The sequence below is a fragment of the Condylura cristata genome, unplaced genomic scaffold (genome assembly GCF_000260355.1).
Source record: "Condylura cristata isolate star-nosed mole 26May11 unplaced genomic scaffold, ConCri1.0 scaffold00004, whole genome shotgun sequence".
Classification (NCBI taxonomy): domain Eukaryota; kingdom Metazoa; phylum Chordata; class Mammalia; order Eulipotyphla; family Talpidae; genus Condylura; species Condylura cristata.
In genome coordinates, this window is record NW_004567105.1 from 5421658 (window position 1) to 5448257 (window position 26600).

At 57.3% G+C, this 26600-nt stretch overlaps 1 protein-coding gene across 5 annotated transcripts; it reads left to right on the forward strand.

Annotated features, from left to right (window-relative positions):
- Positions 1-11112: 11112 nt before the first annotated feature.
- On the forward strand, positions 11113-20375 carry TXN2 (thioredoxin 2). 5 transcript variants are annotated; one of them, XM_012720679.1, is made up of 4 exons: positions 11113-11215; positions 12052-12311; positions 14007-14130; positions 19790-20375. In XM_012720679.1, the coding sequence occupies exons 2-4, from the start codon at positions 12052-12054 to the stop codon at positions 19901-19903; spliced, it is 498 nt and encodes a 165-aa protein (XP_012576133.1). In that variant the 5' UTR covers positions 11113-11215; the 3' UTR covers positions 19904-20375. The 5 variants fall into 5 exon arrangements, with proteins under 5 accessions (XP_012576133.1, XP_004675749.1, XP_012576134.1 ...); XM_004675692.2 differs by lacking the exon at positions 11113-11215 and adding an exon at positions 11248-11311; XM_012720680.1 differs by lacking the exon at positions 11113-11215 and adding an exon at positions 11435-11545.
- Positions 20376-26600: the final 6225 nt, after the last annotated feature.

The window sequence follows — 26600 nt, forward strand, 5'->3', positions numbered from 1 at the left end:
CATGAGGAGTGCAGCTTGGCGGCCATCTTGGGCAGCCTCCTGGAGCGCTCCTGACCACCCAGCTGAGCAGCTTGTGGGTGCCTTGGTGCAGAAACAATGAGGTCATGCTTGTCGTTTTAAGCTGCCAGATTTGGGGAGAGGGTTGCCGTGTGTTACTCAGCCACAGAGAGCTAACTTACCAATGTAACTTAATTCTCTCTGAGAGGTAGATACTACTATGCCATTTTACAAATGTGGACCCCAAGGCTGAGAACAATTCCCAGCAAGATGGTGGTGCGGTGTGCTTTTCCAACAATGGGGTTCTCTATCAGATGTGCACAGACCAGATAATGGCATCAGGTTTTTCAGAAGAGAAATCAGCTTTATTGTGAATCAGTCAGCAAAGAGGCAGGAGATAAACTCAAATCTGCCTCCCCTATTCAGAAAAGGAATGAGGTTCCATCCATTTGGGGCAACAGAATGGAGAAAAAAGGGGTTAAATTTTACTTGGCTGAGGAGTGGGCTGGGTCCAGATGCGTGAGCTTGGCTGAAGTTCACTGGCTGGCTACAGGGCAGGTCATGCATGAAGGATAACAAGGGTGTTCTTCAGGTCACTGGCATTGGGGGCCCCTCACCTGCAGGCAGCCCCCTCCCTGTGTCTGTGTCTCCCAACTCCTGACCTTGGAGCTCAGCTCAAGTTTAGTCAGTGAGCCTCCAGGCTCAGTTCATTCTACTAATGTAAGAGACAAGTTTACCTTTCTTTAACATTTGCCTTTATGTATTTATGCATACAAGGCTGGCCAGAGGTGCAGGGGATGAGAGGATTCACCAGAGATAGATGGGGAGCAGAACAAGCAGATCTACTGAAATACACTGCTGAGGGGAGCAGGGGGGAGACAGGCGAGGTCTGCTGCACCCTGTGGGTCACTCCTGGCCGGGGATCAAACTTAGTACTGCATTATCTACAGATAGCTTCATAGTGCTGAGGCTTTAACCCCTGCACCACCAGGGAGGCCCCAAAAGAGAAGTTTAGATAAGTTTTGTATGCCTTTGTACTATTAGGGTCTCAAAACAATTGAAACATGTAGCCTTCATTTCACTGCCTTGAAAATCCACTGTCTTCAAGTCTTTTCTCTAAATTTGGGAATCCAAATAGCAAAGCGGTCAACTCATCACCCTACCTGTGCGTTTCCTCCTTGGGGACACTGGGTGACAAGAAATTAAGAGACTAAGCAAGTCTCAAACCTACGAGACGGCACATTGTGTGTGGTCCCCCAGGAGGGCAGGGGAGCGTGGACACAAGGGTGACACAGACTCTGTCCCTGCAGACTAACACAGTCACCCACAGCTGTGACTGGGCAGCTGACCCTAGGGCAGGGAGCGTGCAGGAATCCCAAGGGTCAGCCCCACCGGGCTTCAGCCTCGGAATCCTCAGTTCTCTCACCCATGACAGCAGCATCCCCCCGAAAGCCAGACTGGATTCTTCCCTAGAAAAGAAGCCATTTGGTGCATCACTTCACTGCAGACACTTACTTTTTAAATGTGATCAAAATGCTGACTGGGCAAAGGTTTTTGTCAGACTGCAGACTTTAAAAAAAGCATTTCATTCCATCTGGCATCCCAGACGCATGTAAATCTGCTGCAAATGAGGCTGGCAGGCACGTGGGTGAGCTGCTGTCTCCCAAGGGTATCACCACCCATCCATGCACCGGAAATGAGAAGCAGCGCCCAGCCTGAGGTGCTGGGCAGGGAGCCAGGGCGCAGGACCCCACCTCGCTCGGCCCTCCCTTCTCAAGTCTGCACCACCAGGCTGATCCACCTTCTCTTCTGGAGAAAGGCCTGAGCTTGGTGCCCAGTGCAAAATCTTTGAAAAGCCCGTCGCCTCCCTTGCCAGTCTGTCTGAGACGCTACCATCTCACACCAGCCTTTCAAGTCATGCCAAATCGATGGAAGTTGATTTCGATGCAAAATATTTCACCACCAACAAAAAAACATCAGTGCCATAGCTCAAAATATTGGATGCGATTACAACCTGTCTTGGTAGTTTAGAAATAAAACGACTTCCCAAGGTCTCACTGGAGAAAGTATTAAATGTAGCTTTGTGACTCAAAGTGCCAAAAAAAAGAAAACAACTTCAAAAATCTATGCGATGAGCCTCTAAACGCTGTGTTTAAATCTTAAATATTTCAACCTGGCAAAAGAGCTGCCAGGTGTATTCCCCAGAGAACTGGTGTGGACTGAAGATGACACTTACGTCCCCTCTCTTTGATCAAGGCGGCTTCTGGGACTGTTCTGACCAAGAACTTGGCGCGAGGGATACTGGGCCAGTTTCTAGCCGAGGAGGCCGGCAGCCTCCCTGACCTCTCTGGGCACCCGGCTGCCACGCAGTGTGGCAGCACCGGGAGAGGCTCAAGCATGGAGGAACGGAGGCGCCTGGCTGAGTTTCCAGCTGACAGCCAGCACCAACGTGCACCCAGTGGGTGTGCCGTCTTGGAAGTGGATTCTGCAGCCCCGGGTGACCTTGCCTCATGGAGCAGCAATGAGCTGTCCCTGCCCAGCCCCACCCACACTTCATGTTTGTGAGCAAAACGATTGTTGTTGTTTTAAGCCACAGCAATGAAAGAGAGGGCTAGGCACCGTGGGGTAAAATATGGTGTCTCAGTGAAGCCAAACCTGTGGGAACAGGCATAGTACCTGTATTGTGACTTCATCAGCGAGCAGCCATCTACAAAGGTAGCCCCCAGCACACCCATCAAGGAACTCTCAGTCAGTTACGGTATGATGCTCTTTGTATACTGAGTGATCAGTTTTTTGAAGAGTAAAATAAAGAGAAGCATGAGTAGGTTCAAAAGGGAACAGAGCATTTGAGGATTCCGTTAGCACGCATCACGGGACTGCCTGACATTATGTTAGACACGCCCCAGGCCGGGTCTGGCTTTCCTTTTGTAAAACCCCAGGTGACCTGCCATCTAGTGCAGGCACGCAAGGGCCAGCAAGTCAAACGGGGCTCTCACCCGAAGTGAAACACCGCACTTGAGAGGGATTTTCACCCTGGCAAAGTTGGTTGGCGCAGTACAACTTTGAGTGAGCCAAGGACGCTCCTCTGTCTTCAACTGATCAAGCAGTTACTTGGCAAATGGGAGATTAATGGACTTGAAAAACAAGCCCTGATGTCATGCACATCCATGATCTGCAAGCCGTCCATCAGAGAGTGCCTGGCTCCCACCTGCCTCCTGCGGACACAAGCAGGCTGGCCAGTCAGGGATGGAGGGCAGCATGGGGTCCCCCCGCCCCCCAAGGATAACCAGAGACTTGCTTGAGATTTGACTTTGCCAAAGAAAGGCGAAGGTGCCAGGCCTCCCTGGTGGCGCAGGGGTTAAGTCTCAGCACTATGAAGCTATCTGCAGCCACTGCAGTCCTAGGTCAAGTTTGACCCCTGGCCAGAGAGTGACCCACATGGTGCAGCAGACCTCTCCTGCCTGCCGGCTGCTCCCCTCAGCAGTGTATTTCAGTGGATCTGTCTCTGGTTACGCCTCTCCCCACTCCACACCCCATACCACTGGCCTACACCCCAGCTCTTGTATGCATAAATAAAATAAATGTTAAAACAAAGAGAGATGCTTTTTGATGCTAAACCCATGTGGGCCTCAGTGTAGGTAAGTTAGAGAAGCCTGATTGTAGGTGAGAAGCCATAGTCAGGAGTGGGTTCTGGTACTCAGAGGAGAATCCTCCTGGGGTCTTAGGCTGCTGAGATAAATAGGTTCGGCTCCCTGGGGTAGGGGTGGGGGAGGCCTGGGCCTCACAGGTGGAATCCTGAGTGTGTTTTGGCAATTTTTGCTTAACAAAAGGAACAGGAATTTATAGGTGGGTAATAATAGGATTTGGCCAATTTGTTTAACAAAAACCACCCAACCCTAACCTGTTGGTTACATAAGATAGGAGAAGTTTTCCCATTAGAGGCCCTAGGGTGAAATTAACAAACAGAGTTTGAGTCACTTTGTTCTCAAGTGGGCACAGCTGTTTCCTGGAGTGCTGGGGGTGGGGGGTGTATGAGTCTGGGCCCTTGTGCCAAATTCCTGCTCTACTCAGTGCAGCTGAGAGCAAAACCAGCAACGGAAGCCCCATGTTGCACCCCACCATGATCTGAGCCCTGATCCCTCTTATCTAAATTAGCTGTGTCCGGTACATGCTAGTTATATAGGTTGATAAGTCCTTTCTCGTGAATTGCTGTGTCCTTTCCTAACACTTGCCACAGAAGAATCCTGACCGTTGGCGCCTCGAGGAGGGACGCTAGGGACAGAGTTAAAGGGCCTCCCTCACACCCCCAAAATGGGAGCCACCGTCCACTCCGTTCTTTTCATTCTTCCTCTCATTCCACGTGTCCTGAGGGCCAGCTCTGCTCAGCACAGTCCTGCATCCATGGATGACAATGGAGCACCTGCTCCTAACAGATAAAAAGTGACAGCAAAAACTACAGGTGACAAGAGACTGCGGCATCTAGAGGCTCGTGGAAGCGTCTCTCCCTCGCTCAGTTTAACAGACAGACACAACCGTAAATCCTCAGAGAAGGGGAGAAGGCACAGGAGTTGTGAGTGCTGGGCGCTGGTCTGTGCCTCTCTCATCCCGGGACAGTGTGATTAGGCTTCACCCCAGTTCTGGCAGAGTCCCTAAAGGCCCTGGAATCTGATTGATAAAGGCGTCTTTATTCTTAGCAAATCCTTCAGCTGCACCAGAGAGTATGCTAATGAGGGGCTTTGGAAAGCCCTTAAGGATGGGGCTGGTTGCCAGGGAAACCAGGTGGGTGACTGCTGGCTTGGCACTTTGAGATCCGCATCACCTCCAACTAAGGGGGAAGGGGGAGCTGGAGCGGACTCCAGTGTGAACAGCTAGTAATTTACTCAAACATACCTCAGCAGTGAAATTCCGTCAAAAAAAAAAAAAAAAAAAAAGGAAGGAAGGAGGAAGTGTTAAGGGGAAGGATGTCCTAAAGAAGTCTACAGTCTTGTGGACCCAACCTCTACCCCAGTGATTGGAAACTAGACTTCAAGGACCCAAGGGCGGAGCTAACAGGAATTCTGGGACTTTGGGGGATAAATAGGGGCCATTTGATCTCTCCCCCTCTCGGGATACTGCTCTCGGGACCATATGACTTGGGGCTTTCATACCAGAGCTCCAAGTCAGCCAGCTGGTAGGATATTCCAGTCACTCTGTATCCCGCTCTCCCCTGGGTTGTTCCTTTTCCTTTCCCCTTTTGTAAATAAACCCATTATTGACCCTTTTGTGTGTGTCTGCTGCACAGCTGAATTTTAAGAGCCTGGGTGAGGCCCCCCTGACAGGCGCCCAGTTCACACTGGGGTGCCCTGTCACAGAAGGACACACAATTCTTGAATACTCAGATCGACTTGATGGGAGTCCGGGTTGGTGAACGCCGAGTTTCAGGGCACAGGGCTCCCAGAAACGCTGCACGGCTGCCCCCCAACACATACACCTTGTTCTAGCTGCTGTTTCATCTACAGACTTTGCAGTAATTCTCCTTAGGAATAAACTAGTGAGCATGAGTGAAACGTTTCTCAAGTTCTGTGGGCTTCGCTAGCAACTGAATCAAACCTGAGGAGGGTCCAGAACAGCGACTCCAGCCCACCGACAGCAGCGGCGATAAGAACCACCTACTTTCAGAGTCCATAAAAGGGTGAAATGAAGCACAACCCACAGTAATGTGAGAAGTCACCTCACCTGCCTCAGCCCAAGAACAGACCGGTGGGTCAGCACAGGTAACAGCGTGGGCTTGTGACTGGCAGCTGGGCCTGGGCCTTGGCGTCGGATGAGTTACCTGCCTGGCGGTGTGAGAGCACCCGCAGGACCACCTGTGCTGTGGAAGAAATGCTGCCTGGTCAGTTTTTTACTTTCAGGTAAAATGGGTCCTTGGCCCCTCAAGCAGGCAGCTGCAAAATGGGGCGGCCCAGGAAGGCAGGAGCCCACTGTGTGGAAACCTCCGAGTAAAAATAAAACCAAACCAAGCCACAGTTTACAGAGCATGAGAGGCCAAAAGGGAGGAGCATTCAATGTATGTCACCAAAAGCGGAAAGACTGTAATTTAGTATCCGCTAATATTAATGAGGAAAGGGACAGGCCCTAAGACGCATTAACAGAATACCAGCAAGAACCAGGGTGCCTGCTCACTGCAGACACCAGCCCTGAGGGGGGTAAAGTTTCACTTCCTGTTGCATCCAAAGCGTCTGCATCCATCCTTAGGGTTGGGACAGGTGAGCTTACTTCTCACATTACAGCTCCTATAGTTAGGATGTGCTTTGTTTCACCCTTTGACCAAATCTGAAAGTGGATATTTTTTCCAGCCCCTGTCAGCCAGGTGGCCAGGCTGAAGGTGCTGTTTCTGCAAGAGCCCAAATTCCTGTCACTTAAAAATAATACACTTATTTATGCATACAAGAAATGGGGTGCAGGCCAGAGGTGGAGGGTGAGTAGATTCACCAGAGACAGAGTGGGGAGCAGAACCAATCTACTGGGCCAATCTCCTGAAACACACTGCTGAGGGAGCAGAGGACGAGACAGGAGAGGTCTGCTGCTCCCTGGCAGGGACCAAACTCGTGCTGCAGCGGCTTCCAATAGCTTCACAGTGCTGAGATTTAATCCCTTGCGCCACCAGGGAGGGCCCCACTTTTTTAAACTGTCACTTTTAATCTTTTGCACATGGGAACTGGCCCTCAGAAAATGCCTGTGCATGGTGTCTGAAGTCCCATTCTACAGACAAGAAAACCAAGGCTGGGGCAGATTGCAGAAGCTGCAGCGCTTGGAACTAAATCCTGCCCATCTGAGTCCTGAGCTCTCATGTCACTTAACTCTCAGATGGGCACACCTGAGCCCCACCTCCCCTCATGTCTGACACGCCCCCAGGGGCAGCCTGGGGTAACTCCAGGAAGGCTCAGGCTGCCTAAGCTTGTGGCGTTCACACTCACTGGCCTGGGGTTGAGTCCCCGTTCTGCTACTTGCTTGGTCTCGCTTTCTCTAGCCTGTGAAATGGGACAACCAGCAGTAATAGCCTCCCACTTACTGTGAGGATAAAATGAGTTCAGAGATGCAAAGTGCTGATCTAGTTGTGAGGCGTGAGGTGACGACCAGATGTGCTTGATTTCAGGCTAGAAAGTTCCCCCCCTTCTGCAGAGGAAGCCCTCTGCAGAACCTCACACAGCCAGGGAGCAGTCAGAAAGTCTGGCCCACTCATGCAAGGTCACCCAGAGGGCTGGGTTGTGCCTGAGGAAGAAGTAGTTTCAATTCTGGCCTCAGAGCTCTTCTTTTGTGCTCCACAGCTGCCAAAGAGTGAGAGTGGCACAGAGATTTGGGGAAGAGGAAGGGCCTCCTTCCCCAGGGTCCCGCAGCTGCGGACTTTGGCCCACCCAGTAGAATCTGAGCCACCAGATCAGGCCAGGCAGGGTCTAACAGGAACCCAGCAGGCAGCCCTCCCCCACCCCATGCTCAGCAGCCACAGACCCCGCCTCCAACACCAGCAGATCTGCCCTCCCGGGAGGGGGTACATACATAACTGGGGTACAGGCCAGAGGTGCAGGCGGTGAGGCTTCACCAGAATGAGTGGGGAGCAGAACAGGCAGATCAACGAAGTACACTGCTGAGGGGAGCAGCGGGCGGGTCAGGAGAGGTCTGCTGGGCTCTGTGGATCACCTCTGGGGCCCGAGGTCAAACACCTAACCCTTTGTACCACCAGGGGGTCAAGTCTTTCTGTTCAGAAAGAGATGAGGGGGCCATTGTATAATTGCCGGGAACACAACAAATATGAATCACAGCAGAACATGAAGCCAATTTCTTGAACTGCAAAACTGAAGGCATGGGTCTAATTGTCCTGTGACAGTATTAAAAAGCTACAACCGGCCCTCCCTGGTGGCGCAGCAGGTTAAAGCACAGCACTGAGAAGCTAAAGCCACTTCTGCATGAGTTCATTCCCGCCTGCCCCGGAGGAGACCACATGGCGTGGCAGACCTCTCCTGACCCGCCCGCTGCTCCCCTCAGCAGTGTACTTCGTCGATCTGCCTGTTCTGCTCCCCACTCTGTCTCTGGTGAAGCCTCTCACCCTCCGCATCTCTGGCCTGTACCCCAGTTCTATATGAATAAATAAATAAATCTTTAAAAAAAAAAAAGCTACAACCCCCCAAAAATTATCACTGAAACAGAAAAAGATACCTTCAGAACACCACCACAGAAAACAGCTCGCTATCAGGTTACAATGTGGCCCCCCACCTCACTGTTTAAGGGTCTCCCTACAGCCATGAAATCCTCAGACCCAGGATACACCTGAGATCATCCTACAGACCCCAGGGGTCCACTCCTGGAAGACCGCACGGGGCAAGCCTGGTCCACTGAAACTGGGAGCCACAGCGCCTCCTTGTGGACACCTCTGTGTGCAGCGCGCCTGTGACGGCTGGCCCACCCTGGGTTTGGGTCCCTCTTTTCTCTCTCATGTCGGTCAATTAGTCTCTGGGGCCAAGTTACTTAGGGGCAAGGAGGCAGCACTTTTGAATGGAAACAGATTCTTGCTAAGAGCAGAATAGCACCTTTAAGCTTCCACCTCCCATGGTCTGCATCACCCCAACAAGTTAATAACCACTCCATGCCCCAGTTTCCCCATTAGTAAGATGGGGAGTGTAATAATGCCAACCTCATAGGGCTGTAGGAGTAAATGAGTCGATGCCTGTAGGATGCTTCAAATAGTTCTCTGTTTGGCAAGCTTTCCATGGCTCGAAGGCCTTAACCCCTTTAACCGCGACCCACAGTAAGAAATACACCTATATCACAACCGAGGACGTAACCCCAAAATGTCTCAGAAACACGCAACTGGCACCATATGCTGATAATGCTGTTGCTGGTTCACAGCCTTAGGGAGAGCTCACATCCCGCAGTCTGAAAAAAACGTTATCAAAAAGAGATAACAGCAGCACCTTTACCTGAGCTTGGCAGCCAGTCCTGGCGCCCTGCCCTGCCCTGCCCTCCTACTGTGCCCTGACCTGCCTGGTGACTCAGCAGGCCCAGGGAAGGCCAGCTCTGGCTGGGCAGATGAGCCTCCACACAGCTAAGGCTCCCTTTGCAGAAGCCTATGGTGCAGCTTTCTCTGTCTCACAGGAGGGAAGGAGATGCCAGGCCCTGTACCCACCCTTCCCTGGTGAAAAGGCATCTTCTTCAAATTTCTCAGATGAGGAGTCTGAGGCCAACAGAGATGAAGTGACTGTGGAATAAGGATAAACAGAACTTGTTCTTCTTTGGAATTCAGAATGTGAAATAAGCAGGGAAACCGGCCTTCCAGAAAATGCTGTAGGGAACACTGAATAGAATTAGTGGGGTGGTTCTGGGAGAGAAAGTGCTGGAGAAGAAACAGAAATGAAAATGGGCAGGGTAGTATCATCCCCGCCAGATGCTAGCTGGATTAGCAGCAACAGCTGCACCAAGGGATGCTGACCTCAGAAGCCAGGAGGACTGGGGGTCCCCTTGTGGATCATCACTGTTGCTCCAGTCCTCAGCAGGGGTAGAGGTAAGAGCAGGAGTTAGGGTGCAGTGGTCAAGGGCCTCTAAGGTGGAAGGCTGACCTGGCTGCTGGTGGCCAGGGGATGCGGACCTCTCCCAAGGCTCCCCTGACCCCAACCCAGAGGAAAGTCCCTGTGCAGCTGCGGCTGTGCCCACCGCAGAGAGGAAGTAAGCCAGCCAGTCAAATAGGGGACAAATGGTGTGGCCACAATGAACTGGGATAAACTTGGAATGCTGTGGGAGAGGCGCTGTGGGAGAGGCGCTGTGGGAGAGGCGCAATGGGTCAGTGCAGTGCAGGAGGGGAAGTCGGATTTGGTGTCAGAAGATTCAATCTGGACCCCTGCCTTCTGTTCGTGGCGACTGTGTCCTGCGTCAGGCATTGGAGAAATGGACCCCAGGGGCTGAGAATCGGTGCACAGAGAAGGGCCTCTATCCCTCCTGGAGGAGGCTCGGGAAAGGGCTTCCAGGGATGAAGCCTCATCTGGCATCTGCTAGCATTTTCTCAGATGGAGACTAGAGCCGGAGGCCTTCCAGACCTCGGGAAGGGCCGCTACAAAGTACAAAGATGGGAGACATTTAAGCGAAGTCTGGAACTGTAAGCAATCCCCACTAGATGGAGCGCAGGCTGAAATGGAGGAGACGGGGTGTGCCAGTTTACCTGCTTTGTGACCTTGGGCAAGTAAGCTGACAGTCACCATCCCCGGGACAGTCATTACCGCGCATCTACTGCACACTGTGAGCCAGGCACTGTTATCAGGTTGGTGCTGGGCCCAGGGCTACAGAAAAGCTAAACCCGGACTCTCGGGCAGCTCGTGGCCTAGTGGAAGAGACGACTCTGTGCCCTTAGGTATGAACAAATGTCTAGAGAAGGAAACAATTCACGCTGCTCAAAGAGGTAAAGAGGAGGCGTCTGCTGCGTGGCGGGAGGACGAGTCATTTTGAATTACGCAAAGGCAGGAAGAAGCTGGCATCGGTAGTACCCACTGAACCAGGAGGGGCCGCAATGAAGGTGCAGGATGCAGGGGACTGCCACACGGGTGCTCCCTGGTTCCTGACAGACCCCACCCAAGGAAGGCGCCCCGACTGTCACCATCATGGCGCCTGCCGAGCCCAGCTCCCCGGACTCCAGAGAGGCGCTGGGAGGGCAAGTTCAGCCCTAAGTCACCGCAGGGAACCGAAGTTGCGTCTTTACTGCAGTCATGGCCCTAAGTGGCACACCTTAGAGATTACCCCCCTCGTTCTTAAAGGAAGGGAAAAAGAACCTCCAGCACCTCTCAGGGTCGCTGGAAGACAAGGCAGCACAAGGGTGGTGAGGCCGGCTGACCAACAAGGCCTCGCAGGCCGGCACCCAGGCGCTCCCAGGGCCTTTCTTCCAGCTCCCGCCCTCTCCGCCTCTTCCGGCCCCACCAGTAGAACCCGCCTCTTCCGGCTCGTCCCCTACTGTAGCCCCTCCCTCGAAGGCCGCCCCGTCTTCCGGCCACTCTCCCTGGGCCCGCCTCCTCTTCCGGTTCCGCCCCCACAGCCCACCCCTCTTCCGGCCTCTCCCAGCCCAGGGTCCTTCTTTTCCAGTCATTGAATCGCCACCCCAGAAGCGCAATGCCATCTCTCATCATCCCCGTGGGCGGAGAATCCGAGCTTCCCCTCCAGTTGCATAGAGACGCGCCCCGGGTTGCCAGGCCCGGAAGTGACGGTAGGCCCACCCCTGAGGAAGTGACGGCAGCCGTGCCCTTGAAGGGCGGGGAGGGGAGGGCCGGGAGGTGCATCCCTCCGCTCGCCGTGCTCGGAGGTAGGCGGCCCGCGGGGACGGCTCGAGGTGTTGTTGGGGCCGAGGCACGCTGCGGACGGGCGCGCCCTTGAGCCGAACTGCGGCCTAGCGGGAGGACGCGCCGGGCTGGGGGGTGTTGCCCTCTGGGGGGCCGCCGTGGCCGTGGAGTCCGAGTGCCCTGTTCCCTCCACACGCACGTCCCTCCTTCTTATAGTTCCCTCCACTCTCCTGTGCCCTGCGCCGCTTAGTTCCTCCGTGAGTGGTCGCGGCGCGTTTTCATGATTCTAAAACCCTCTTCCTCTCAACTTCCCATCAAAAGTTAGTAGAAGAGGAGTCGGTAGAGGAAGGGCTCTGCAGACGGCCTTGGGTTCCCGTGTGGCTCTCGTTCAGTAGTTGGGTTCTTCGAGCATGTCACAACTCCCCTGCGCCTGGATTCCTCCTCCTTAACGCCAACAATGTATATAAACCCTCTCGGAGTTGATCGGGAGCCCTGGGCTGTGTGTAAGGCCCGTGGCCCTTAGCAGGTTGCTCTGTAAATACTGCATGTGTTGGCTCACCTCTGTTCTGATATCTTCTGGCCAGCGAATATTCCTGTCCTGGTTTGTGATTCCTTCTTCTCTTTCCATTTCCTCCTCTACTCACTTCTGGCAGTTTGCTTTCAGCCCTGCATCTTCTTGAGCTCCCAGGTATTCCCACATCCCTTCTATTTTTCTGAAGTGTTGACTTTCTGCTTCAGCTCTTCCTGCCTCTTCTTCTCACAGATGGCGCAGCGACTGCTCCTGAGGAGGTGTCTGGCTTCCATCATCTCCCGGAATCCCCCTCAGAGGTGGGCACCCCTCCCCACTGGGGCCCTGCAGACCCCACAGCTCAGCCCTGGTGGTTTGGCAGTAAGATCCCGCCAAGCTCGGTCACTGTACACCAGCAGAGTCTGTGCAACCACCTTTAACATCCAGGATGGACCTGACTTTCAAGACCGAGTTGTCAACAGTGAAACACCAGTGGTTGTGGATTTCCATGCACAGTGAGTTGGGGGCCAGCGGAAGACTGGGGTGTCACTTGTTTGAGCGTTTATTGGTGGTCTGCTCTGCCCATTACCATGTTCCATGCTTCTCTTACGTGCCTCGTTGCAAAGACTGGTAAGAGCCACCCCTGCGAGTGACGATGGAGGGTAGTGCAGTAGGAGATAGGTCAGGAAAGTCCTCAGTGTGCCTGCGATGGTGCTGGGAAACGCTGTGTTCTGTCTCCCTGCCAGAAATGGTTCACAGCCTCAGCTTGGCCCAAAGTGGAAAAAATATAACTCTAGCATTATCTGGATTTTAGTTCCTGGCCTGGCAGATAAGTTGATTGAATTTTATCATCTTGCCACCAAAAAATGAGAAGGGCCAGCAAATTTTATCAGTGCCACCACAGTGGGGGCTGAGCAGACGGGCATGACAGGGGCTTCTCAGTGCCGAAGGAGTTTGCTCTAGGGGTATTTAGATGCCCGTCTTTATAAGCCTTTGGGGCTTGGCTATCAGAAAAAAAGAGAAAGCCAAAAACGGGACGAGTCCCTTCGAATGAGGCATTCTGGAAAGAGTCAGTGTAGCTTGGAAGGTTGGGAGGTTCTGGACAAACCCCTGATGTGTGTTTGCTTCTCTCTGTTACTTCTCTGACTCACCGTTTTGCCTGGGACAGGCCATTCGATGTCCTTGTCCTCCCTTTCTTCGCTTGCTATAGGAGATAAAGTCTTGCACAGGTCGTGCTAGTTCATTCATCAAAATGTCTGAAGAGGAGGGGTTTCAAAGGCTGACATTTAATCAGAGTCCTCGGCTGGGGGCTGTGGGGGCAGAGCAGTCCTCCCTGCTGGCATGCTGGGCACAGGGGCTTCCAAGTGAGTGGTGAGTGGGACGATGCCTCATTTTCTTCCCCACCAAGGAGCCCAGATGGGAGTTCGTTCAGCCCCTTAGTGCCACCTACCTAGAGAGGATCGTCAGTTTTCTCCAAGAGTTTGCCACCTGGTGTCCAAGCAGTGAGAGCAGGTTTCTCCTTGGGGGCACAGCAGCCTGGGGCTAAGAAGATGCCGTGGACACAGGCGCGACTCGCCAGCCCCTCACTGTGCGACCTTGTGCGTGTTCCTTCACTCCAGGCACTCAGGTCCTTAGGGCACCTTCTTTTCCTCCTCAGGGTGGAGGGTTTTGTGCGCTAAGAGCCAAGCGGGTCCTGGCACAGGTTGGGCTCGTGGTAGATGCTCCCAAGCCACTGGTGTCCACTCACTTACTCTGTCCCGAAGGTGTCTGGAGGAACTGACGTCCCCAAAGGCGAGCACCACAGGCCGCGGCTGATCTCTTACAGCCTTGGATACAGTCTCGCTCTCAAATGAGGAAACTGAGGCTCCAGAGCCTTGGTGGGTTGGCTCGGGCCCTCTCTTTCACATCACATCCTGTAAAAATACATATAGTATATTTTTAGGTACATTGAAGTCAGTGAAATAACCGCTGTAAGAGCTTTTCAGCAGTAGTTTTTGGCATCCCAGGCTTGTGAAAGCAGCCGATTGCAACGTCTCCTGGCACTACCTTTTTGCAGTGTAACCAGTGTCACAGGTTAATATTCAAACTGTCAACAGAGGTGATCAGAGCAAAAGTTTCCTCTGAAAGACGTGGGTCAGGGGAAGGGTCCCGGGAGACCGCTGACACACGGCATGCACTCTTGCGACTAGATGCTTCTTCTTCCTCCCGAGGTGGTGCGGCCCCTGCAAAATCCTGGGGCCCAGATTAGAGAAGATGGTGGCCAAGCAGCAAGGCAAGGTGGTGATGGCCAAGGTGGACATTGACGATCACACAGACCTCGCCATAGAGTATGAGGTATGGATTGGCAGGGCCCTGCCATGGGGCAGCGGGCACTCATGGCGGACATGGGGACCCCAGATAGCCGGTGGGGGCGATGTCCTGGGGACCAGCTGGCAGCCAGTAAGGACAGCGTCTTGGGTTTTCTGGAGCTCTCAGGTGCGCGGAGCACTTTGCAGATGCGCCTCTCTTGAGCCTGAGTCCCTCGTGTCGCGCTTAGGAAGTGGGGCAGAAGCCAGAGCACCAGGGGTGGTCCCTCCATTCAGCATCCGTCCCCTGGGTGTTCAGTCAGCAGTTTGTGGGCCTGGCAGAGCCAGGCAGTCATGATTCATACAGAGCCCCTGGTGCTCACAAGGCTGCAGGGTACATACACCCCTTTTCCCACCAAGCCCTTGTGCAGATGTTGGCTTTTCAGCACGGAGAACACAGGCAGTTAGGTCATTTGAACGTAGGGAGAGAATTGCTGAGAGACAGATGTACAAAGCAAGGAGGACTGATCACTCTCAGGGGCTTAGGGGCAGGGAAGGCTTTGCACTGGGGGCTCTGGGGGCTGAAGGCTGCACAGGAGGAAGGATGGACCGAGGGACAGCCGCAGAAAGACCTGGGTGGTCAGGCGTCTTGGGTTGTGCGTGCACACTGCTGTAGATGTCTCCTGCTGTAGATGGTCACTGAGTCCCTGGATGCGGCTGCAGCCAGTGCTGAGGCTACAGCAGTGAACAGAGCTTACAAGTTCCCTGCTTCATGGAGCACATGTTCTAGTATTGGGGTGGGGGGGAGTCACAACTTTCTCTCTAAAGGACCAGGTGGTAAATATTTGAGGCTTTGCAGGGATGATCTCTGTTGCAAATCCATAAGGAAAGCCGTCATAGACAATTTGTAAGTAAGTGGGTGTGCCTCGAGCCAGTATGACTACTTACAGAACAGACAGCGGGCTGTGCCACGGAGAAAATAAATCAGGGTGAAGGGGTAGGAGTGCTGAAATGGAAGTGGGGCGCGGCCTCCCTGGGGCTGACATCTGGGCAAGTAGCTGGAAGGAGTGAGGCGTGGGTCGTGACCTCGGGGAAGAGAATCCAGGCAGAGCAGACATCAAATGCCAAGGCCCAGGGCCCAGCCAGCCTACATTAGCTCGCAGGAAATGCGCTGTGTGCCTGGCATAGAGCACGCTGGAGGGAGGGTGCCAGGTGTGTGGTGAGGGGCAGCCTTGGGCTGTGGCCCGTTGGGCTGCAGCTGGACTAAGGACAGGCCGCTGGGTAGGCTCCAGCAACAGGCCTGGGCAGCCGTCTGAGACCCTGCAAGGCCAAGCGCGCCCCTGGGGTCTGGGGCCAGAGCTGGCTCCTGACCAGTTTTGCTGGGTCCTCAAAAAGTGCTATTTGTTTTACTTTTATTTTTGCACAGAAGAACTGGGGTGCCGGCCAGAGGTCAGGGTGGGGGTGAGAGGATTCAGCAGAGACAGCGGGGAGCAGAACAGGCAGATCAACGAAGTACACTGCTGAGGGGAGCAGCAGGGAGACAGGAGAGGTCTGCCGCACCTTGTGGGTCACTCCCTGGCCGGGGGTCGAACTCAGGCTGTCATGGTGGTGGGCTGTCGCAGTGGTAGCACTGGCCCCTCGGCCTCCAGAGAGGTCACCCCCCAGTGCTGTTCCTTAAAAACTGAACTAGGTGCTCACATCAGGTGAACATTCAGATTTGTAGGTCTTTTGAAATGTCTGGCTCTGGCCAGTGTGAACCTTCACCCCTTCATCCTCCTGAGGAATAAATGGCAGGCAGAGGGGCCTCTTTCCTCCTCAGGGTTCACAAGTGTGGGCTCAACTCTCTGCCCATGGCCAGCCAGGCATGTGGGGGAAGCCGGCAGGCAGGTGTCAGTAGGGCTGGCTGCCCCGGACTGGGGCTGGGAGTGGCCCCTAGAGGCGGGCTGCGCTGAGCAGAGGCACTGGGAGCAGGTGCTGTGCACAAGCTGCCAGGGGCAGTGGCCACTGCTGGGGCACACCGCTGGCTGCCCGGCATTAGTGGCGAGGGCTCGAGGGGAGCGCGAGTCACTGCTTTTCTTCCCAAAGCTTTCCCGCTGGTCACTTAGTCGGGGACACTTACCTGGCCCTCTGGACAGCCCTAGCTTGCCCCCCTTGTCCATCCCTCCTGGGAGGGGAGGTCGAGCTGGGCTGGCGTCCCGGCCCCACCCCGGGCAGCCTTCTTCCTGGCACTGCCAGGAAGCAGCTTCAGCCCCTGCCAAGGTCTATGGCAGACGCGTCTTGAGTGCCAGCCATGTGCCAGGAACTGTGCTCGCGGGTGTAGACGCAAAGAGCAACCCAGTTCCCGCCAGCAGTGCCCACATGGTTGGGGTGGGCACCGGAGCTCTGCTGCTGCCCGGAAAGGAGGCGGCAGGCGCACGCTCCCCTCGCTCTGCACTGTCCAGATAGCACAGAGGTCACACAGAAAGACCTCAAGGCTGCTGGCCAGAGTCGCCTGGGCCCGACCTCCTGTTTTGCCAAGCCCGGCTGACGTCCTCACGGCTCAGGATGCTCCACGGGGAACCTCCCAGCCCTTTCCTTCCTTCACACCTGCTCTTTTGGAAGCGCGCCTGCGGAAAAGGAGTTTCCAGAGCGTCTCCTGGGACACCTTCCGCGGAGGCCTAAAGCCCTTTTCCAAATGTTGGATGAGCCTGTTCAGGGAAGGAGGCGCTGTCCTGGCACCCCCACTCCCAGCACGCAGCCTTGGGGTGAGTCCCCTTCCTCACCCAGATGCCGCTCCCCTCACTCCACGCTCAGCTGCCGCCCTGGAATGTCCCTGTGTCCCAGAGGCTCCAGGTTTCAGGCCCTGGTGTCCTCCCCAGCCCCAGCCTGCTGACGGGGAGACACCCGCGGGCCGGCCCGGCTCTTCGGGGCTCCGCCTGCCAGCTGAGGGAGAGACAGGCCGGGGCCTGCGCCGTTCTGCTTCCTGGCACGAGGCCCTCGTCTTACAGAACCGCAGACCTGTTGGAAGCTCTAGGAAAACGGCCACACAGGGGGAAGGTCACTGTCACCACCCAGCAAGCAGCCACTGCCGATACTTGGGCTGACTCGTGTAGAGCTTCATTTGAGGGTTTGGTTCATTTTGGGCACACACACCCCCCAGACAGTTTTTTGAGTGATAAAATTTCATAGCTGACTGCACCATCCTTGGTCACACCCGCCGCTGAGGAGCTCGGCCTGGGCTACCGCTACAGCAGTCTGGCTCGCCTGGCCCAAGGGCCCAGCAGTGCAGTTCTGAGCAGCTCCCGTGAGGCCCTTTGAGGAGTCCGGACCACACACCGGGCAGCACCCCTAAAGCCACCGCCACGGCCGGGGCGGGCGGGTGCTGCTGGATGTCTTCTCCCCTCTGGGCTCGTGGCGCAGCCTCACCCTGCTGGTGCTGGTGTGGTGATCACGGCCGCCCTCGGCGCAGAGGATGCTGCGCGCCCAGAGCGCCGTGGGCCACCTGCGCCTGCCCCCCGAATCTGGAGATCACTGGTCTCTGCTGTTTTGCCTCTTCTGGTGCGACATAAAGTTGGGTCTGGGTTTTTCAGCGACGGTTCTCCAGCCCCCTCGGGCACCGTGTTTACAAAGCATCGGGCATTTCTCACTTCAGGTGTGAAATCCTCTTAGTGCTTCCCCGAGTTCTTTCAGGCGGAGGCGCCAGGGGTTTGAGGTCACAGGCTGCAAAGCTGAGCCCCTCTTTCAGATCCCAGCTTGGCTACTTGGTCACTGAGCCCCTGTCCTCACATCTCTCAATGACCCCCTCGAGGGAAGAGTCGGGCACCGGCGTAGACCAGCCCAGGAGGGGCGCTCGCCTCCGTGAGGCGGGCATCGTCCTCCCGAGCCCCTCGGTGGGCCCTTGACCGTCCACAGACAGGTGGAGGGAGGTCGGGGGAGGCGCGCAGGGACAGTGCTCGCCGCAGGGGCACGGGGCCCGTGGTGGCCCCACTCGCACACGCGCCCCCGGCTCCAGCCGGCCGGTGCAGCAGCCAGGCCATGTCCGCACCTCTCTTCCCGCCAACCGGCTGCCAGTGCAGCCAGAATCGAGAGGACAGCGAGCCTCTTTGTCCCCCTTAGTGCCTCTTTACGCCCCTCCAGAGGACTGCCAGCGTCCAGTGCGCTTCCATTTAAGGCAGCGCGGCCCTCCTGGGGCATGGGCCAGTCAGGGCCGGCAGCTGCTGCCTCCTGGGGCGTGGGAGTCTGGTCACAGCCAGGTCTCCCAGCAGCATCCTAGAGCCTGGCCTCTGGCAAGCTTGAGTTCCAGCTCGAGCTTCCGAGGACACCATGTCGGCGCAGACTCGATGGCCCATGGGACGGGATGTGGCGGGCCTGCCGGGTGTGCACCTGGCGCAGTCTGTGAGTGGGCACTCGGTCGCCTAGCAGGCACAGCTGAGTGGGAACCGGTCCATGCGGAGCCGGTTAGTGCCCGTGTCCCTTGTCAGGCCGAGGCGCCAGCTGCCCGCGCAGGCCAGTAGGGGGCGCAGCGTGGCAGCCCCTGGCAGCCCGAGACCGGGCCAGAGGGGCCAGTGAGTCTGCCTGCGCCGGGCCTCTGGGAAGCGCGTCAGTCTCTGGACAGGCCTTCCGGAGCCTGTGGCACTACCAGGGTCAGGGGCCCTGTCATCTCGCTGCCGGGTGTGCCCCAGAAGCCAGTGGGGAAGGGGTGCAAGGGGCCAGTGAGGGAGAGATGGGCCCTGCTGGAGAGTCGAGGTAGCCAGCTCCGGGTTTGCCGCTGAGGTGTCAGTTTGACTTTCTAGGTCTAAGCTGGCTTCCCGGGGTGACTCTGGCAGGACGGCGCTCGGGGTGGAAGGCCCGGTGTTTGTGGGAATCTCTGCTGTTCCGGTAGCTAACGTGTGTTTGAGAAAAGGCTCCTGTTTGTCTTGCTCTGGTTATATTTTTTCCCAAATGCCAGGCAGGGAGCCCAGGCTGCAGGAGAGGCTGGATGCCAGAGCGGGCCTTGGGCCTCCTGACATGCCAGGTCACTCAGACTTGTCCCTGAGGGAGCTTGCGAAAATGCTTCAGGGCCAGGAGGTTTCGTGGTACAGCAGCCTCCTCCCACAGGGAGCGGCAGGCCCTGGGGGGCGCCCCTCCCGCAGGCAGCGTGCGTGGGGCCGCGGTGGCTCAGGCGCCCATGTCGCCGCCTGTGTATGTCGAGTGCACCCTACACTGACTGCAGGGCGCCGAGGCCCCGCCTGCTGTCTCAGCAGGCCCTGCCCCTCTGAGGTGAGGCTGCTGGACACTCAGTTGCTGATGAGAACTCTGTGGAGTCGGAAAGTACCCCCAGGGCAAGGGCCCTAGGGGCTCCAGAGCCTGCGCCCCGAGGTGGAAACCCTCAGCCCCATTTTACAGCAGAGGGCACTGAGGGCCCACAGGCCGGATGGCCGCTGGCCAGGTGCCAGCTCAGGCGTGGCAGGGCGGGGACTGAGACTCCTCCTGCCGCCTCTGCCTGGGGCCGCTTGCCCCTGGGCCGGGGGGTGGGGGGGGTGCTCCCCTGGCCCCTGCGGCTCCCGCCCAGGGGCCTGCAGGGTCACCCCAGCCAAACCACCAGGCTGGGGGAGGGAGGGCTCTGCTGGGCCCCTGTGCGGGGGAGGCCCGCGTGGCAGCGGGCATCACCCCTGCCCCCAGGGGCACAGGACGGCACTCGAGGAGAGCCCACCTCCGCGTGACTGCGCCGCTCTGCCCCTTTCGCCTAGGTGTCGGCCGTGCCCACCGTGCTGGCCATCAAGAATGGGGACGTGGTGGACAAGTTTGTGGGCATCAAGGACGAGGACCAGCTGGAAGCCTTCCTGAAGAAGCTGATTGACTGAGGAGCAGGGACGAGTGCCGAGGGCTCTTGCCCTCCGGGCCCGCAGCCCAGGGGATCCTGCTAGAACTCGGCCTCGGCGCCCCTCCGCCTCCTCCCTGCCTGCTGCCCTGGGCCGGCGTCGAGGGGACCAGGCCTCCATCCTAGGACCCTGCGTCCAGCCTGCCACTGCAGGCTGGCTGCTGCGGGCCTGGTGCTGCTGCTGACCGGGACGGCCCTCTGCCCCGCTCTGCCCCTCGGGGCTGTCGCCTCCTGCCAGCTGCTGGGCGAGCGCTGCCCGCCTCAGCCTGCTCTTCCGGCGGGATGGCCCAGTCCTCTCCAGCTCCAGGCCCGGCTCATCTGCCGCCTGCATTTTTCTTTCCTCTTGCTGTATTGTAAAGAGAGAAGGAAAAAAGAAACCCAAACCAGCGAGAGTAATATATAATTCTCTCATTTTTTGTAGGTCTGTAATAAAGAACTTTATGTGGGCCCTCCTACCTCCTGCTGTGAGGAACAGGCCCTGGGCCCACACCGAGTGACCTTAGCCTCCTACCCCGAGGGGCCACCCCTCCGGCCCTCCCAGGGGCAGGGCGAAGAGCACGAGCTGGGGGGCCCCCAGGCACCACCCCCAGCCCAGTGGCCCTGTGGTTCTCTGAGCAGGAGGCTCAAGTGAACAAGCCAATAAAACTGGGTTTACGCTGTCAGCAGCCTCCGCCTGTCCGGGCTGCTGCGGGCCCTTCCTCCAGTGCCGCCCTCACCCTTGCCCCGCCCCTCCTGTTCCTGACGGGCTCCGTCTGGGGTGCCCTGCACACCAGTGAGGCAGAGTCCCCGTTGCACAGAAGAGGACACTGAGGCTCCGGGTTTCCTTCCTGAAACTGGGCTCTTAGAGCTGAGCCGTCCGGGGCTTCCTCCTGGGCCGACGGGCCGGTGTCCTGCGGGTGCCGGCCCTGGCCTCAGGCTCTCCGCTCCCTCCGCCTGGGAGGAGTGGGCGAGTGCCGCCCGCCACTGAGCCGTGGTGCCCGCCCTGGCGCCCCACCCTGGCCCTTGGGTGCTTGTTCTGTGCCATGTGCATTGCCCTTGGGGGCCCGCCTGTAACTCTTGGAGGGGTTTTATTTATTCTGGGGTCTTGAGGGCCCCCACTACAGCCTAGGGAAGATGCCTGGAAGGTGGGGCCTGTGGCTGGCTGTGAAGACCACAGCAGGATGGGGCAGAGGCCTGCAGAGGGCAATAGCCCGCAAGGGCCGTGGTGGACAGAGGCCTGGAGAAGGATGGACACCGGCAGCAGAGCCCCACCGGCCTCCGGGCTCCATCTGAGCCCCCACCCACGGCAGCCCTGGAGACAGGCGTCGCCGCCTTTGTCCCTTACACGAGAGCCCTTCTCCACGCCACGAAGCCCACAGGCCCCTGGGCGGAGGTTGCAGGCCGGGCAGGCTAGCCCCCACCACTGAGCCTCCCCCATCCTCCCATAAAATGGAGGCTCTTGAGCCCACAAGCAGCCCACAAGGCAGGCAGGCAGCAGGCGCGCCAGCAGCTCCTGTTACAGAAGACTCACATGCAAAGGCTGAGGAACTTTCAAAGAAGCCCAGTGGGGGGAGGTGGGGCCAGGACCCAGAGCCGGGCAACCTGCTTCCCAGCATGGCCCTTGCCCCTGTACCCCACTGCCACTCCTTAAAAGGTGCCCTTTGCCAAGCACTTTCTACACACATGATCTCATTTAATTCCTCTCTTGTGAGGCAAGGATTATTATTTCCATATTACAAATTGAAGAAACCAGTTCTGAGACATTGACTCACCCAAGGTCATGCCTAAAAGTGGGTATCAGATCTGAACCTTGGGGGGGGGGGTCTGGCCTCCCCACCCGGGGAGTTGTGCAGAGGGCTGACCCCCACGCTGCCCCATGCTCCCCTGGCCTCCCGAGGTGCGCTGAGGTGTGCAGAGCGGTGGCTGCAACCGTGCCAGCTCGGCCTCGCCAGGTAGCATGAGTCACTGCTGCCCACACAGAATCCTCAGGGTGATTCTGTTTGACTAATTCCATGGCGCTGACATCACCGGGAATGCTGCCAGCTCTGGGCACCTCCTCCGGCTATCAGCCTGTGGCAGAGGGGTTGGTGTGGCTGCAGGCCCTCTGGTGCGGCGGGGGCAGGGCCTCTCCCAAGCACAGACACCTGCAGAACGCTGGGGAAAGGCACCAAAGCCCAGGGTGTGGCCTCTCCATTTGTCCCCTGGACAGGTCTGGAAGGCAGGGGTAGTGTTCTTCACTAGGTGACTCCTGGGGTCCCCAGCACTCCCCTGCCGGCCGGTGCTTCCCATTTCCCAGATGAGACTGAGCTCAGAGCAGAGAGGCTGACGCCACTCGGGGTGGGAAGGCTCAGCACGGAGCTGGGAAAGCTTTGGAGCGTTGGGGTAAGTGGCGGTCACTGATGTAGGTTCCTTTAAGGAGCACAAGAGGGAAACTGGCCGTCCACCCAAGAGCTTTTGCCGCCAGACGCAGCAGAGCAAGGGCCTGTGGGTCGCCCCTGAGCCAACCTTGGAAGGCCCCCAGGGGTCCAGCTCGCCCTAAGAAGAGCGTTTGACTTGCCCAGGTAGCCCTAAGATGGAAATGAATTCCGGGCGCAGGAGATGGGATGAGGAGGACGGTCTTTGGGGCCCAGACCCTCCGGGGCAGGAGGATGTTGATGGTGCTGTGGCCAGTGGCCGCCACAGCAGCCCCTGCCGAGGGCGAGGGGTGGTGAGCCGGCCCAGCCGCCTTGCCGGGGGAAAGCTGCTCCGGAAAACAGGTCATTCTGGCCAGGCTACAGGAAATCCCTACAGTGGGCCCTAGGCTGGGGTGTCCAGAAAACAATGCAGGGGCCCTGTTGGCCACGGCTGGACCTGCACCTCCAGTCAGACTTCCAGGCATGCTACCGCGGTTCCTCCCAGCTGCCAGGAACAGCAGCGGCAGGCGTGACCCTGAACCCTGGCCTAGACTCTGCCGGAAACCTGGGCAATTGTTGGTTCCAAGAAGCCTCACGTCTCCTGCCGCCTCCCAGCAGCCTTTGGGAAGCTGGGGGTCACCATTGGCCACTCCACAGTGGTGCAGGTGGAGCAGGGAGACTGTCCTGCTTTAAGTCCTGATCTTACCACCTACTAGGTGTGTGGCCTGGGGCAAGGCATCTCCCTATTCTGAGGCCTTGTTGGGTGAATGGGGATGGTGGCGAGACTCCCTGAGTGTACGTCCCACATGTCAGCTCACTGTGCCCCACAAGGCCGAGAAGTCTCTGTTGCCAATTCCCAGATGAGGAAACTGAGGTGCAGAGAGCTTGAGGTGCTGCATTAACGTGTCAGAGCTGTTTGGTCCTGAAGCCTGCTTGTTATTACCCACTTGCTATCCTGCCTTTCCTCAGGGGCAAGGCTTTGGGCCCCAGGAGGGTCAACAGACCCCTGTTCTCAGGCCAAGAGGAGCACCCTGGGGCTTTCTCTTTCATCTGCCTTCCCCACCTCGCCCACCCTCCCCCATGGCCTCACTTTGACTGCATCACCTCTATAAAGGTCCAGTGTCCAAAGCAGTCCCATTCTGGGGTCCTGGCAGTTAGCGTGAATTTGGGAGGCGGTGGGGACAGAAGTCAGCTATAACAGCCTGTTGTTTAATAACAAGAACTGAACACAGCGAGGTCTGAGCGCTGTGGAAACTGTATATTATCTCCCTTGCTGCCCGGGAGGGGGGTGCTCTTGAATCAGCTCCTGTCAGGGACAAGGAAACTGAGGCGCAGAAGGCTTTGGTGATGACTCCAGGTCACATAGCCAGGTGGGGTCAGAGCCAGCATGCAGTAGCCCCAGTCTTGCTCCAGACCCTGCCCTTCACCTCACCTTATGGTTTTGTCATCAGCCCAAAAAGCTCACTGCATTCCCACCAACCACCCATCAGTGTTCCTCAGACCAGGGAGGTCACCCCACTGAGGTCACCCTGTCACCCTTCCTCCTTATCTAATATGTAATTATTTTTCAGTTAATGGTCCTTTAGAAGTGGGGCTGGAATGAACATATTTAGACACAGAGCTCCCTTCTTGTGGGATTCTCAGGGCAGAGGGCCTGGGAGGCCGGTCCCTGAGCTGGGTCCCACTGCCTGCTTTTGGGGAGAGGAGGCCGAGACGTTAACAGAAAAGTCATCAGAACTGGCCCAGCTCAGGTGATACCTCCAGGCACCTACTTGTTTTCTTCAGAAAGTTCCAGGCCCCAAATTCTGGTATTGATGAGATCCTGAGTCAAAACCAAACCCACATAAGGACCTGGGTTTGGGGCGGAACCTGAGAATGTGCATTTCCAATGCCCTGGGGAAGCAGGCAATCCAACATTGCACTCAAGAAAATGCACTTCCTAGGAGCACAGCCGCTCCAAACCCACCCTCTTGCACCCCTTCCCTACACGCCCTTCCAAGTCCCTAGCTGTGCAGGGTAACAGCACAGAGGAAGGGGTCTGCCGGATGAATGAATGAGCATGTTCCACGCCAGGCCCTGTGCCTGGTCTGGCCCCCACCCTCACCCAGAGTCCAGCGGCCACTACAAAGGCCCCTTTTTCCTCACCAAGGGGGCCTGGCCAGGGCCAGCACCCCTGCCACCTGCCCTGGGGTGTCCTGAGGCACCCTGCCGCTCCACGTGAAGTGGACACAGTGGTGGTCCCAATTCTCTCCCTCGTTAGTGGCTGCCTCTCACGGTGAAGGGAAGGAAGCTACCATGTCTGGACCGAGAGAGGGAATTGGAAGCCTAGAAACCGCAAAGGCCTTGCCTGGGGGTCAACCAGGACACAAGAGGAGAACCCAGAGCAGCTCTGGCTCCCACTGTCCCCTAGGGTTGATCTTGACTGAGGCTGGCAGGGAGCATGAGGGGAGGGGGAGGCAAGAAGTAGCCCTCTCCCCCAGGCGTCCTCCTGCCAAGTCCCTGGACCTAGTACAGGTCCTCCACTCCCTGCCTGCACTTGCTTGCACAGCTGAGTAAGCAGCAGGCCCAGGAGTGACTTGGTGCTGGCTGCTGTGGGGGCCTGACTGCCCAGTGGGCTGGTGTTTGCTCAGCACTTAGTCCTGACCGCTAAGCTGTGGCCAGGCTGCTTCAGGAAGGCAGCTCTCAGGCCAGAAGGGCAGGCCCCTCCTCCTCAGCAAAGAGGTACTGGCCCAGGCCCAGGCCTCCCTGCCTGGGTACTGGCCACAGGGGCTCTGAGGGACACGGGGAGAAGCCAGCCCCTTGGACAGTGGCCCGGGGCTCCGAGGCCGGTGGGCGGGCAGCTGGCTTGGCGCAGGCTGGGTGGCCTGGGCAGAGAGGCTGTTTGTGCACGTGAGCCCAGGTTCACACCTCGCGCCCTGGGCGTGTGCGGGCCTCTGAGGTCACCTCTCCAGAGGCCGCATTTCCCAGAGCTCTGCTCTCCCCAGGTCAAGAGCTCCGGGGTAGAGGAATTCAGAGTCCAGCCCTCCATCCCTGGTTGACAGAGTGGGTGGCTGCAGGCCAAGCCAGGTTGTCGCCAAGGTGAGTGGCGGCTCTTCGGAAGCTGCCGGTCCTGGGGTGAGGGAAGTGACGGCTTCTGAAGGAGTCGCTTCAGCTGCCATCAGACCGACACCTGTCCATCACCAGCCTGCGAGCCCTGGTGGTGGCTGGCCCGCCAGGCAGAGGGCGCCTGCATCTGTGTCCCAGAGAGCTGAGCTCCAGCCAGCCTGTGCCTTTCAGATGCTCTCGTTCCCCTCCTCACACCCCCTCAGTGCTGTGAGGGGAGGGCACTGTCTCTTCAGGAAACATGGGGACCATGAGGTGGCCCCAGGGAGTGTAGAGGGTGGGGGTCCAACCGGATCTCGGGTGACCTGCCGTCCTGGTTTTCCTGTGACCTGAGGGGGTCCCCTGAGGGTGGACTTTGAGTGCCAGCCTGGTGTCAGCTCCAAAATCACCGTGGACTGGGGCCGACGCTTCACCTCCACGCCTCAGAGGTCTGTGGGAAGATGAGGTCCGCGATTCGATGTCCCTGCGGGTTAAGTCTGAGTGGTGGCTGTTGCTGGGAGGCGCCTCTCCCTCACGACAACACAGAGAGAAGGGGTGGTCTCAATGCCTGTTTGGCTGGAGACACTGAGGCTCGGAAAGGGAGGGGCAGGGAGAAGACATCGTGCGTATAGCCGAGAGTGTGCAGGGAAGGCTTGCCGGCAGGGAGGGCACAGCACATTCAAAGGTTGGGACGCATGGAACAGCGTGATGCCTCCAGGGAACTGCAAGCTCACAGGTCTGTGTACTGAGTGTGAGGGCTGACGGGAGGCTGTGTAGGGCTTCAAAGGATGGGCTGGAGATCACTTTTTTTTTTTTTTTTTTTAGATTTATCTTTCTTTATGCACACAGAACTGGGGCCAGAGGTGCAGGGGCAGTGAGAAAATTTACCAGAGACAGAGTGGGGAGTCAAACAGGCAGGCGACAAAGTACGCTGCTGAGGGGAGCAGCTGGTGAGGCAGGAGAGGTCTGCCGCGCCGTGTGGGTCAGCTCCGCGCGGGGGATTGAACTCGGGCTCTAGTGGCTGCCGCTAGCTTTTCACTGCTGCGCTTTGACCTGTTGCGCCACCAGGGAGGGCCCGACATCACACTTTTTAAAAAGAGATTCTTTAAAAAAAAAAAAATTTTTTTTAAATAATGTAATCGTTTATTTTTCCATCATGTTGTGCCTTTTTCCATCTCAGCTGTCATCCCCGGGGGCTTCCCATCGCCAGATCACATGTGTGCCATC

What these genes read in the sequence shown, in the direction of transcription:
- TXN2 (XM_012720679.1), top strand. Translation starts at nt 12,052, where the DNA reads ATGGCGCAGCGACTGCTCCTGAGGAGGTGTCTGGCTTCCATCATCTCC. An exon ending in GTTGTGGATTTCCATGCACA is followed by an intron (nt 12,312 to 14,006) that starts GTGAGTTGGGGG and finishes CTTCCTCCCGAG; the next exon opens with GTGGTGCGGCCCCTGCAAAA. An exon ending in ACCTCGCCATAGAGTATGAG is followed by an intron (nt 14,131 to 19,789) that starts GTATGGATTGGC and finishes CCTTTCGCCTAG; the next exon opens with GTGTCGGCCGTGCCCACCGT.